At 48.1% G+C, this 13356-nt stretch overlaps 1 protein-coding gene across 2 annotated transcripts in view; it reads right to left on the bottom strand.

The window, feature by feature from the left end:
* loxhd1a (lipoxygenase homology PLAT domains 1a) overlaps nt 1-13356 on the bottom strand; it is a 51207-nt gene that overhangs the window by 36586 nt on the left and 1265 nt on the right. The window contains exons 2-14 of one of the 2 annotated variants that reach the window (XM_072662631.1): nt 9600-9714; nt 6346-6426; nt 5720-5904; nt 4709-4807; nt 4422-4573; nt 3226-3349; nt 2753-3003; nt 2497-2632; nt 1699-1859; nt 1476-1562; nt 1241-1376; nt 803-957; nt 555-715 (exon numbers count right to left, since the gene is read on the bottom strand). In XM_072662631.1, coding sequence (XP_072518732.1) covers nt 555-715; nt 803-957; nt 1241-1376; nt 1476-1562; nt 1699-1859; nt 2497-2632; nt 2753-3003; nt 3226-3349; nt 4422-4573; nt 4709-4807; nt 5720-5904; nt 6346-6426; nt 9600-9714 — 1843 coding nt within the window. Of the gene's footprint in view, nt 1-554; nt 716-802; nt 958-1240; nt 1377-1475; nt 1563-1698; nt 1860-2496; nt 2633-2752; nt 3004-3225; nt 3350-4421; nt 4574-4708; nt 4808-5719; nt 5905-6345; nt 6427-9599; nt 9715-13356 lie in introns of those variants that run through there. The other variant, XM_072662632.1, reaches the window with a different exon arrangement.

Raw genomic sequence — 13356 nt, 5'->3', positions numbered from 1 at the left:
ACCTCTGAAGGCATCCTGCTGTGGAATCTGGCACCAAGACCAACGCTAGCAGCAGGTCCTATAAGTCCTGCGAGTTGTAAGGCGGGACCCCCGCGAGCATCAGTGAGCCTCGACGACTCTGGAGACTGTTTTTTTTCTTTGTTTTTTTTTTTTGGACCACTTGGTAGTGTTAGGCAGGTGGTGTTAATGTTATGGGTGATCTGTGTATACGTAGGTCCATAAGTATTCGGACAGGGAGAAACAGTCCCTCACATAATTGTGTGGCCTCTTCCCTCGTTGTTTTGTAAGACAGGTCTGGAAGTGACTGCAAGTAGCTGGCACCATATCATCTTTCAAACATGGTGGAGGCACTGGTATGGCAGTTAGTGGAACTGGGTTGCTGATGCTTTTTGTGATGGTAGGCGGAGCAGGATGGATTCTGAAGTGTACAGAGCTCCACTTTCTGCTCAGATTCAGAACTGACTGGACAGTGTTTGGACAGTACAGCGGGATAATGGTCCTGTGAAAGCCCCCACTGGGCAATTCTGAGCTCAATTTGGGGCGGGGGGACTTGCCTGTAACACGGGAACTCCACCGAGGACGCCTCCGGCTGACCTTCCTCTCTGATCATCACCTTATCCAGGAACCAGCCGCAGCCTCCGCCCCGTCCATCGTGTCCGATCCGGACCCTCCTGATCGTACCCAGCGTCACGGCTTCGATCAGAAATTCGTCCGCCTGGGAAAGAGAAGGAATTCGGGTTCACTTGGAGGTGCTTCAGCGGTTTGAGTGACTCAGGAGCTTCAATCTAAGGCTATGACTCACATTGCCCTTTTCGAACTTGTTGACGTTGTTTTTGCTCATGAACATGAGCCTCTCCCCCGTGTCCCCCAGGTCCCCGATGATGTTTAGGTAAACGCTAGCGTCCGTCCCGCTGCCACTGACGTTCCCCGTGCAGATCGTTACCCGGTACTTCAGCACTGAAGGACACAGCAACAAGACACATCATAGAAACCACGCAACATGGGACACCAGCTGAACACAGCAGTGCACCTGTATGCACCAGATTAAGATGGGAGTGTCTGTTGACTCTGAAGTGCCCTCTAGTGGACAAACTGCTTAACATCCATGCCAACGTACAGGACGAATAGCGGACATCTACACTTTCGTATGTAAAGGGAGTATGAATGAGACTTCAGTGTCATTATGCGGCACCGATTCTGGGACATGTAGTCTTCTGTCTGTCTTTTGTAGTTCTCTTACGTGGCAGAGGCTCAGGCACGTGGACGCCGGTCGCCGGCAGTTCTCTGATGATTTCGTTGTCGTCCTCGTTGATGTCCAGCCAACGGTTGCAAGCGAAGTTATACTTCTCCCTGTTTAAGGTCTTCATCAGTGTGACCTGTGCAAACACAACAAACAGGAGGATGACTGACAGGTGGATGTGTGAGCAAGCCGGCGAACGGACCGGTGGAAGGACTGATGGACGGACAGTTCTCACCCTGCCTAGATGCCAGCCAGAGAAGGGATGTCTCTTCTCATGCCAGATCCTCAACTTCCGTATCTTCCCAATGTCACCCAACTCAATCTACGGTAGCCCACCAGGGACAAAAGACACAAATACAAACATCAACCAACCTACGATCAGCCTCGGCACCTGAGATGACCATAGAGGTGGGTTATAGCAGTGGACTACACACACACACACAGGTAAACTACAGTACCATGAACTTGTCGCACTGGGCCTGTTCGAAACTGTCCGATTTGCTCTCCATCTTCATCTCGTCGCTCTTGCCTTTCTCGCCGTACACCTGCAGGAACACCTGGGCGTCTGTGCCTGCCCCTTTGACGTCGGACGTGAAGATCCACAGAGACCACGGGGACTCTACAGAGTAGGCAGAGAGAGGGTGTTTGATTCAGGGCTGTCAAATAGCTCATTAATCCGTCCGTCCATCCATCACCTCTTTCCGGACAGGGTTGTGGTGGGTCCAGGCCCTATCCGGATTTACAAAACCCAGGGGGGTTGACTATAGCCCCATCTGGTTTGTACTCTAGATGGAACCAATGTGAGATTAAGGTGGGCTATAAACCCACTCAGAGCCCACCTACCCCTTGTTCCACCCAGGTGACATGGAACCCATCTGGTTTGTATACTGCTCATGAGACCTAGACGGGACCCTTGTGAGACTAGGTTGGGCTGTAAGGATGAGACCCTTTCGGGAAGTCTAACTGGGTCCCAGTAACAGCACATGTACAAACCCACTCAGAGCTCATTAGCCACCCATGGTTGCTAGAAGTTGGTGTAGCGTAGTGGGTAACTACACCTCCTTCCCCTTGGCAGACTAAGGTGCGACTCCCTGGCCGGGCAAGCACACCGGACTACCCCAGTAAGAGTCCTTGGGTAAGACTCCTAAATCTACATTCTCATTTACACTGGAGGACTGGGTAGTTTAACACCCTTAAAGGCTAAATCTGGGATTTGCAGACAAGCTAAAGGGAAATCTTCAAATTGAAAGGCTCACTCTTTTGTTTGCGCTGCCGCAGCGAGACCATCTCGTACAGCTCCCTCTCCACCAAGCCGTCTCCTTCATCTTCGTCCAGCCAGCGGCCGCACGGGAACACCTGCTCGATCCCCGTGAAAGAACAGTACACCGTGACCTGAGAGGGAGGGAGGGAGAGAGATACTCACTTGTTCTTATGAATCCAATATAGTCTAATATATAGTCCATCAAAACACACAGAAGCTTGGGATCGCTGCCGCCTGCAGCGAGGTCGCACCTTCTCGCAGTACCAGCCGCAGCTGATGCCAGCGTTGTCGTGCCCGATGGTCACCCTGCTGAGAGGGCTCAGCAGGGACAGGATTTCCACGTTGAAGATGTCGATCTGAGCGCGCTCGAAGGTCCCGCCTTCCAGGAACATCTTCCCGCTGTTCTTGATGCCCTTGTGGCCGTGCATCACCAGGTGGATCTTGGAGTTAGTGCCCGCCCCCCGGATGTCGCCCGTCATTACCTGGACGTTATACACGATCGCTACGCACAAGCATGTGCCCACACACAACCACAAACATGTATATACACACCCAGTAAGTCCGAAGTGCATTAAGAAGTTACGGGGTTCCTCAGGGCTCTATGTTGGGCCAGTTTTCTTTCTTTTTTTTTTTTATTATTATTATTATTATTTTTTCATACAAATTATGAATCTAAAGTCTATCATCTGTCAATTTCTCACAGCAACACACTCGAGAGCCGTACCCATTGGTTGTGCGGCTCCGACGACCACGTCTCTCTGGATTTTGCCGTCGCCCTCCGAGATGTCAAACCAGGCATCGACAGGAAACTCATACACTTCCTTGTTTCCCATGTCATCTATTACCACCTACAACACACACACACACACACATACACACACAACGGTGATCACAAAAATGTTTTTGTAAATCACCAACTCAAATTCCGTCTGGTCTAGAGCTATCCTCCCCCAGTCGGAGCTGGAGTTCTACAGTGGAGGTGAAGGGAAGCAGACGTCTGAAGCTCTACTAAAAGCTCCTCACAGAAAGTTCTTCACCTAATGGTGATGAAGACGCTGCCTGATGCCTGAGACACTGTTCTACCAGAGTTCTGAGAAGAGCTCGGCTCTAGAATCTGCTTTTAAAATCAGATCATTAAAATGGTGGAGGGATACATGCTGCAGGGTGTAGTGCAGCTACAGAAAGTAGTCCCTAAAGAAAACTGGATTAGTTGCGATTCTCCACTGTTTTACCTTCATCATCATCATCATCATCATCATCATTCCATATAAAACTCAGAAGACTCGTGTAGCTGCACTGGTGGGTTTGGATAGGAAATAAATTATGGGCTGTATCCGTGTTGTAGTCATGACTACTAGTGGTGGTTTGATTTGGAGGGTCCAGGGTCAGGTCTGTAGAAGTTCTCCTGAGCATCTAACTAATCATCTAACAGCTCTAATACAGATCATCCTCTACCTGCTGCTGATACACATTCTAATGGTACAGGATGATAGCCGTGTGTAAGTGTGTGTGTTAGTGTGTGTAAGGGGGAGCTTCTGTCCATGACATATGATCATGTCATGGTCTCCTGCGCTGGCTCTTGACACTCAGCCTCACTAATCTAATCAAAACTGCATGAATTAAAAATCACCTCTGAATTACAAACACAAGCACCGAACAGATGAATCATTAATTAAGTGTGTGATGTGTGCGTGTGTGTGCGCGCGCGTGTGTGTGTATACACTACATGTCCACATTTTTGCGGACACTGCTTCTAATGAATGCAGACAGCTACTAGTCCCTGTAGAGAATATGTACTGCCAGTAGAATAGGACTCTCCCTGGAGCAGATTAAGACTGACTAACCTGTTGGCATCTGTCTCCTAATGCTAGGCTAGGTGGGCTAGAGAGGGGTATAAAGCCCCCCAGCACTCCTCCTCACCTTATCGCAGCCCCAGCCGGCGGAGGAGCCCTTGTTGTTGTGCCCGATGGTGATTTTATTCAATCTGCCCAGATTTGGAGCCTCTATGGTGAACTTGTCCTCATTCCCCCTCTCAAAGTTATCCTTCCCCTCACTGACGAGCTTCCTCTCCCCTACACACACACACACACACACCATACAGAGAAAGAGACAGAAACCATTAAGAAATGTGTAATTATTCATGAATATTCAGATTATTATCCAGATTATTTATTTCAGGATACGGAGTATTGCATACTAACACCTACCGGTATCTCCATGCTCTCCAAAGATGGTCAAGTAAACATCTGCATCCGTTCCACTGCCTTTGACATCCATCGTGAACACACTGGCTATGTACTTGTTTTCTACGAGACACAAACACACACAGTCACAACCTCTACACAAGAGGAAGGAGGAATTACTGTCTAATTCAACAGAAATAAACAGCAATAAAATATATGCCTGGACAAAAGTATTGGGACACCTGTTCATTCACTGTGTCTTCTGAAATCAAGGGGATTAAAAAGAGTTTGTCCTGCTTTTATTGGAGTGTCTGTCTCTACTGTCCAGGGAAGGAGGCTTTCTACTAGATTTTGGAGGAAGAGCATTGCTGTGAGGATTTGATTGCATTCAGCCACAAGAGCTGAAGTTAATGAGGTCAGGATGTTGGATGATATTTAGCACCCCACCTCGTCATCCCCAGCTCCCCAACTCATCCCATTCAAAAGTACTGGATGGAGCTCCACCCCCACCATCATCATTCCAGAGAACACAGCTCAATGCTCGGGGGCTTTACACCCCTCTATAGCCCACGCCTGGCGTTAGGCATGGTCTGTATGTCAGACTGACGATCTGACTAACCTTTTGTCTAACTGATGACCGTCCAACTGTCTGTCTGACTGTCTCTATATCTGACTGTCTGCCTGAATGTGAGGGTGTAAGGCTAGTAGGTTGGTACAGTAAAAGCCTCTGAAGACACTGTGCAGACCCTTATGCAACACCTGCAGGGGCAAACCTGTACAGAACGTAACCAGTTAAGACCAGAGGGTTAATTAGGGTGACTAACGATCTAACAATGTTAATTCATGTAATAGGAGACACCGCTGAAATTTCCCTCCCTCCTAGATCTTCCTCCATCAGCTGTGAGTGGTATTATTATTGATCAGTGGAAGCGTTTAGAGGAACAGCTCACAGAGAGCAGCTTAGTTACAGAGCGGGGTCAGGGCCGAGTGCTGAGCTCAGAGCAGAGTGCAGAGCTCCTTTGCTGGAGTACGTACGTTTGGGGATGTCCATGGGGTTGAGGCTGCCCAGCAGGTGCCTGACAGTGAGCCCGTCGCCCTCCTCCCTGCTGAGCCAGCTGTTACAGGCAAAGAAGAACCTGAGGTGGGGTCTGTTCATGTCCGTCACGACGACGCGATCCAGGAACCAGCTGGCGCTCATTCCCGTGTTGTCATGTTCGATCCTAAAAGACGTGAAAACAGACGTGTTTCTATTAGATTCATGACATCATCTAGGTCAGGATTCTGGAGGGACGCTCTCCAGCCCACCTCATCATCCCCAACTCCCCAGCTCATCCTATTCAAAAGTACTGGATGGAGCTCCACCACCATCATCATCATCATCATCATCCCAGAGAACACTCCAGTTCCTCCACTGCTCCACAGCTCAATGCTGCTGGGGGGCTTTATACCCCTCTATAGCCCACGCCTGGTATTAGGCAGCATGGTGCCAATAGGTTCATGATGTTGATCTGCTCCAGAGGGAGTCCTATTCTATTGGCAGTGCTTCTTCTCTACAGGGACTAGAGACAAGCTGGACGGCAATCTGTGTCAGCAGTGGGTGCAGATTAAAGTAGGTGAATGTGTAAATTAGAAGGGGTGTCCACAAACTTTTGGACATGTACCTGAGTTTCTTTATTGGCCCGACGTTGTGAGTTTTGATTCGGAAAACGTCGGTTTTGTTCTTCTCGAAAGCTGTTCTGCTCCTGTGACGAAAACAGAGGTGAATGAGAGACAATACAAGATAGTAGGACTGCCTCACTCTCTCTCTCTCTCTCTCTCTCACACACACACACACACATACAAAACTGAATCTGAGACCTAATCAAACGGCATAAATTAAAAATCACCCAGTATGAATTACACACACACACACACACACACTCTCTCCGACCAAATTAATCAAACACACACACGCACCTACAGTCCACATGGGTCAAATTCCTGATGATATCACTATGACACACAGGCACGCACGCGCACACACACACACACACACACACACACACACAGAGTTCAACACTGACAAACCTCATCCGCAAACTTTGGAAATGATGCAATTTAGACAGACAGAGTGGTTCTGTTAAATTTCATCTCAATTCCAAAATGTTGCATTCTGACCATCGACTGACCAATCTGAGTCCAGAAGCACTAACTGCGTGCACATGCACACCCGTGGGTCAAAATTTGGTCGGGCTAAGGGCGTGTCTACACCTCTCTTGGTCCAGACCAGAGCCCAAAAGGAAACCCTTTAGGATTCTGCATCCGGTTTGTTTACCTTTCACACTGATGTTGATTAGGCAGCGAATCCCACTGGGCAGCAAGTCAACCGGACTTTCCGCACCGGGCTGTAGTCTGATCCAAGTGATCTCAGTTTGAGCCACCATGGAAGATTGCGACAGTGTTAGTACTCAGGGACCGGCAGTGTTTGCGGTCCCTGAGTACTACTAAGACCACCTCCTGGTCGGCAGGTCCATTTAAGGGGGCCTAAAACGCGAACGTGGATCGTGTGGGGGTGACAAGACCAGAAAGGGACTAGATCTCAGTCGGGTATCGTGTGCATGTGAGCGTAGTTACTGCCGCCACCCGCTTCGTCCTTTTCCTGGAACCTGTGAGCTCTGACGTTCCCCGGTTCCGTGTGATCCAGTTTTTAGCGAGTCATTATGCAACATGAACGGCTCACGGATACTCATCTGAGCAAGGCAAAACTCTCCCAGAGCGAGCAGGGTTATTGAGCCTTGACCAACTGGGGAGAGTTTTGAGAGTCTCTGAAGAGACACAGAACTGGAAGCAGCACCACCCAGCTGTCCTTTTCTCATTGGCCATGAATGAGAACCTGGACGTCGTGTGACCTGCTCCGCCTTCCTACAGGTGAGTATACGCGGTGATGCTGTACAGAGGAGAGGCGGTCCTGAGCTTCACCACGGCAGGAGAGGGGGATAATTGGTCCTAACGGGTGCGATGGGGGGGGGGGGGGGAGGATGCCATGGTCGAAGCTCCCAGGACGCTCTCTTGTACGACATCATAACCAAAATGCAACGCAAGGCCACTCGGCTGTGGCTGAGTGGCCTTATTTGATGGACAGTACCTCTTCTCGGTGCTGAGGGGATGGAGAGAAAGGCACAGTGTTACAACGGCAACATCGACGCTCCCTTATCCACCTCCACTGTTTACTGCTATACCCAACCGTACTCTACTGGTGATGGTGTAGATCCAGTCTGTCTGGCTGAGAGGCCTGGAGGACACCCAGCCAGATCACATGCTTACTCAGTACTTACCATGCTGATTCAGATCAGACAGGAGCGTTTACATTATAAGCTGTAATCTGATCTCAAATTCAGTTTATTTCAGCGCGTTCACACCTTGCAACACTCTTAAAAGCAAGAATCAAGCGTTTTTTTACCCGATCCGAGTCTGAATGTCAGACTGAATATCAGCCGATACCAATGCAATCGGATCCGATCTGATATTTGTGTTTCTATAAAGCTAAAATGTGCTGATCCACAACAGTAAACACCACAAACTTCCTATTTTAGTACCAGTTTTCAATAATCAGACACTTTCTATAATCAGACTACATCCTGATCTGATTTGCTTCATTTCTAGCAGCTCAGTTTTAAACTCTATGGTGTTTATTAAGTGTAATAATAATAATAATAGCAATAATAATCATATCTAATATTTATAACAGTCCAATCTAACTGACCCCACTACCTTTACAGCTCTGCTGCCTGATCGATTAGCCTGCGTGTGGATGAGATTTAGCATTAGCATTAGCATTAGCATTAGCCTCCTCCTCAGTTCTAAATGCGCCGTTCTGAGCTGCTCTAGAACCAAATAAAGGAGCGTGGTTCTCTTTCGCTGGTAGAACATAAGCACATAGAGCATTTCCACCACATTTTGGGTTCTGACCCGGCGAAATTCTGGAGTAAAGACGGGCTGTGTCGTTGCTCGACTAGCCAGCTAGCTACAACCAAACTAGCTATCGCTAGCTAGGTGGCGTTTTTGTGTTTTCTTTCTTTTGTAATGTTTTGTTTTAGAACATAGCTAGAACATAGAACATTTTGTGAAAGACTGAAGAGTGCAAACCGTCCTCTTCTGCTGCTCTGTGAGCCGTTTGCCGCCGCCGCCGCCGCCTCACGTTTGCAGCGAGGTAAGGTTAGCGCTAAGCTAGCACTAACTCTCCGTTCCACCTTAAATAACGCCTCAGCCGCGCTCCGCCGCCGCGCTGTCCACACCGTAACCGCCGCGCTATTTAAGGTGGACCGAAGAGTTAGCATCAGAAGCTAACGTTAGCTTCTGTTTTGGCGGCTAAGTGGTAACCTAAACACACGTATGAGTTCTGATAAAGCTCGGTTCGGGTTTCCCTCACTGGAATAATGTCACAGGTGAACTCTAAGAAGTCTAAGGCAGCTTTTGTCTGCAGCAGCTGAGGAGAACGTCAAAGAACCGAAAGTGGATCGGAACCTTAAAAGTCGATACCGGACCTGAATCAGCGCCCCTTAAACTTACAAGGTTCTTAGGATGGTTCTTTTATAACGTGTGTTGATATGTGTGAGTGTGGAGAACCTCTCAATAAGTAAAGAACCTTTACATAGAGCTGAGGTTCTGCAGAAGGTTCTCCGTTACAGATAAAAGTGGTTCTGCAACATGGCATCGCTCCACACGTGCGTCCGGCGGAAGTCCACTTCTCTGGACTCTGGAATCCAGTCACGGCCCATCTCGATCTTCCATATCTTGAGCGAGTCTGGAACCGCCTGAGATCGGACTGCCTCCAACTACGGCTACAGCTCAGCCGGTCCGCTGGAGAACTTCCTCCAGGCCTGCACAACAACTAAGGATTCCAGCATGAAGGAAGGTGGAAGGTTGGTGAACTCACTTGCTGGCCAGGTGAACTTTCGGGGTGACGCCGAACTGCCCGTATAAGGTGACGAAAACGTTAGCGTCGGTCCCGGCCCCCTTCACGTCACCTGTCACTGTCACTACCTCAAATACTGAAGAGAGAGAGAGAGAGAGCGAGAGAGAGAGACAGTTGCTTAGAACACTTCCAACGTTCTCCAGATTGAACTACCCTGTGGACAAAAGTATTGGGACACCGTCTCGTTCACTGTTTCTTCAGAAATCAAGGGTATTGAAAAGAGCTGGCGTCTCCACTGTCCCGGAAAGAAGGCTTTCTACTAGATCTCTGGTATGTTGGATGGTCGCCACCCTACCCGGTGTGACCACTGTTTGCCCCGTTGGATGTCGTCCAGAACCCAGCACCAAGACGAACCCTCCAGCCCTTCCATGTTAATCTGTAAGGGCAGAGCAGGTGTAAGCAATATGGCCGTAACTTAACCAAGTCAACCAGGTGAAAGCAAGTCAGGGGTGTCCTCGGGTTACAGTCCTCCCTCTCGGGCAGCCCCCGGGGTCGAGGGTATCGGGCTTCGGCGAGTAAAAGTGCTGATCTGGAACGCTACACACTGCCTCTTCACTGTTCAGCACGAAGCAGGACACATAGCTCTTCCTCTAAAGCCTGAAAGTCAGTGTTACTCGGGTCCAAGATGGGCTTCTGGCCAGAACCAGAACCAGGGAATGACCTGTGGGTCCACTGGACAATCCCATCACGAGCTTCTCTATGATTCTATGATGCTGGAGGAAATGAAGACCAGGACGGTATAGAAGGATCTGGAAGGACTGGATAGGGTGTGGATTAAGGGTAGGTTAAGATTAGGTTTAGGTGTAGATTAAGGTTTAGGTGTAGATTAAGGTGTAGATTAAGGTGTCGATTAGGTTTAGGTGTAGATTAAGGTGTAGGTTAGGTTTAGGTATAGATTAAGGTATAGGTTAAGATTAGGTTTAGGTGTAGAATAAGGTTTAGGTGTAGATTAGGGTTAGGTGAAGATTAAGGTATAGATTAAGATTAGGTTTAGGTGTAGATTAAGGTTTAGGTGTAGAGTAAGGTGTCGATTAGGATTAGGTTTAGGTGTAGATTAAGGTGTAGGTTAGGTTTAAGTATAGATTAAGGTATAGGTTAAGATTAGGTTTAGGTGTAGAATAAGGTTTAGGTGTAGATTAGGGTTAGGTGAAGATTAAGGTATAGATTAAGATTAGGTTTAGGTGTAGATTAAGGTGTAGGTTAGGTTTAGGTATAGATTAAGGGTTATGTGTAGATTAAGGTGTAGATTAAGGTTAAGGTGTAGATTAAGGTGTAGATTAGGGTGTAGATGTAGATTAAGGTTTAGGTGTAGATTAAGGTGTAGATTAAGGTGTCGATTAGGATTAGGTTTAGGTGTAGATTAAGGTGTAGGTTAAGATTAGGTTTAGGTGTAGAATAAGGTTTAGGTGTAGATTAGGTTTAGGTTTAGGTGTAGATTAAGGTGTAGGTTAGGTTTAGGTATAGATTAAGGTATAGGTGTAGATTAGGTTTAGGTGAAGATTAAGGTATAGATTAAGATTAGGTTTAGGTGTAGATTAAGGTGTAGGTTAGGTTTAGGTATAGATTAAGGGTTATGTGTAGATTAAGGTGTAGATTAAGGTTAAGGTGTAGATTAAGGTGTAGATTAGGGTGTAGAAGTAGATTAAGGTGTAGATTAAAGTTTAAGTGTAGATTAAGTTGTAGATTAGGGTGTAGATGTAGATTAAGGTTTAGGTGTAGATTAAGGTGTAGGTTAGGGTGTAGGTGTAGATTAAGGTGTAGATTAGGGTGTAGGTGTAGATTAAGGGTTATGTGTAGATTAAGGTGTAGATTAGGGTGTAGATGTAGATTAAGGTTTAGGTGTAGATTAAGGTGTAGGTTAGGGTGTAGGTGTAGATTAAGGTGTAGATTAGGGTGTAGGTGTAGATTAAGGGTTATGTGTAGATTAAGGTGTAGATTAAGGGTAAGGTGTAGATTAGGGTGTAGATGTAGATCGAGGTTTAGGTGTAGATTAAGGGTAAGGTGTAGATTAAGGGTAAGGTGTAGATTAAGGTGTAGGTTAGTTTGTAGGTGTAGATTAAGGGTAAGATGTAGATTAGGGTGTAGATGTAGATTAAGGTTTAGGTGTAGATTAAGGGTAAGATGTAGATTAGGGTGTAGATGTAGATTAAGGTTTAGGTGTAGATTAAGGTGTAGGTTAGGGTGTAGATTAAGGTGTAGATTAAGATTAGGTGTAGGTGAAGATTAAGGCGTAGATCGAGGTTTAGGTGTAGATTAAGGTGTAGGTTAGGGTGTAGGTGTAGATTAAGGTGTAGGTGTAGATAAAGGGTTATGTGTAGATTAAGGTGTAGATTAAGGGTAAGGTGTAGATTAGGGTGTAGATGTAGATTAAGGTTTAGGTGTAGATTAAGGTGTAGGTTAGGGTGTAGGTGTAGATTAAGGTGTAGATTAGGGTGTAGGTGTAGATTAAGGTGTAGGTTAAAGACTTGGCTGACTGTCCTCCTCCCAGCAGGGCTGACACCGTCTCCTGGAAATGGAGGCTCTCTGAAATGCCAGGCCTGACTGCGCTGGCCCGCGCTCCTCCCAGCACTGCATGACTGTCAGAAGGCCGTATGAATAGAGCGATTAGGGCATTGTGTTTCAGACCATAGAGAGGTGGCAGTCTGCTTCAAATCCCCTGCCGGCTGCTCGCCAAGTGCCTCTGCTCCCAGTGCCACCCTGCCGCGGGTACCACCACGACCAGCCAATCAGGGATGCTTGTTGGGGGCTCTCTGCCAGAGATACAGAGGAGGCCTCTGGGAGTTAGTTGCCAGTCACAGATGAGGTCTGGAGATAGGGATCACTCATCAGTGCAGAAGATGCCAGAAGTAAGAAGTAAGAGGAGGTGGTGAGGAACAGAGGTAAGACTGAGGAACAGGGAGGAGACGAGGAGGTGGTGAGGAACAGAGGTAGGACTGAGGAACAGGGAGGAGATGAGGAGGTGGTGAGGAACAGAGGTAAGACTGAGGAACAGGGAGGACATGAGGAGGTGGTGAAGAACAGAGGTAGGACTGAGGAACAGGGAGGAGATGAGGAGGTGGTGAGGAACAGAGGTAGGACTGAAGAACAGGGAGGAGACGAGGAGGTGGTGAAGAACAGAGGTAGGACTGAGGAACAGGGAGGAGATGAGGAGGTGGTGAGGAACAGAGGTAGGACTGAGGAACAGGGAGGAGACGAGGAGGTGGTGAGGAACAGAGGTAGGACTGAGGAACAGGGAGGAGATGAGGAGGTGGTGAAGAACAGAGGTAGGACTGAGGAACAGGGAGGAGATGAGGAGGTGGTGAGGAACAGAGGTAGGACTGAGGAACAGGGAGGAGACGAGGAGGTGGTGAGGAACAGAGGTAGGACTGAGGAACAGGGAGGAGATGAGGAGGTGGTGAGGAACAGAGGTAGGACTGAGGAACAGGGAAGAGACGAGGAGGTGGTGAGGAACAGAGGTAGGACTGAGGAACAGGGAGGAGATGAGGAGGTGGTGAAGAACAGAGGTAGGACTGAGGAACAGGGAGGAGATGAGGAGGTGGTGAGGAACAGAGGTAGGACTGAGGAACAGGGAGGAGACGAGGAGGTGGTGAGGAACAGAGGTAGGACTGAGGAACAGGGAGGAGACGAGGAGGTGGTGAGGAACAGAGGTAGGACTGAGGAACAGGGAGGAGATGAGGAGGTGGTGAAGAACAGAGGTAGGACTGAGGAACAGGGAGGA

Source organism: Salminus brasiliensis, chromosome 18 (genome assembly GCF_030463535.1).
Source record: "Salminus brasiliensis chromosome 18, fSalBra1.hap2, whole genome shotgun sequence".
Lineage (NCBI taxonomy): Eukaryota > Metazoa > Chordata > Actinopteri > Characiformes > Bryconidae > Salminus > Salminus brasiliensis.
The sequence above is the reverse complement of the archived record's forward strand: the minus strand, read 5'-3'. Positions and strand labels throughout refer to the sequence as shown.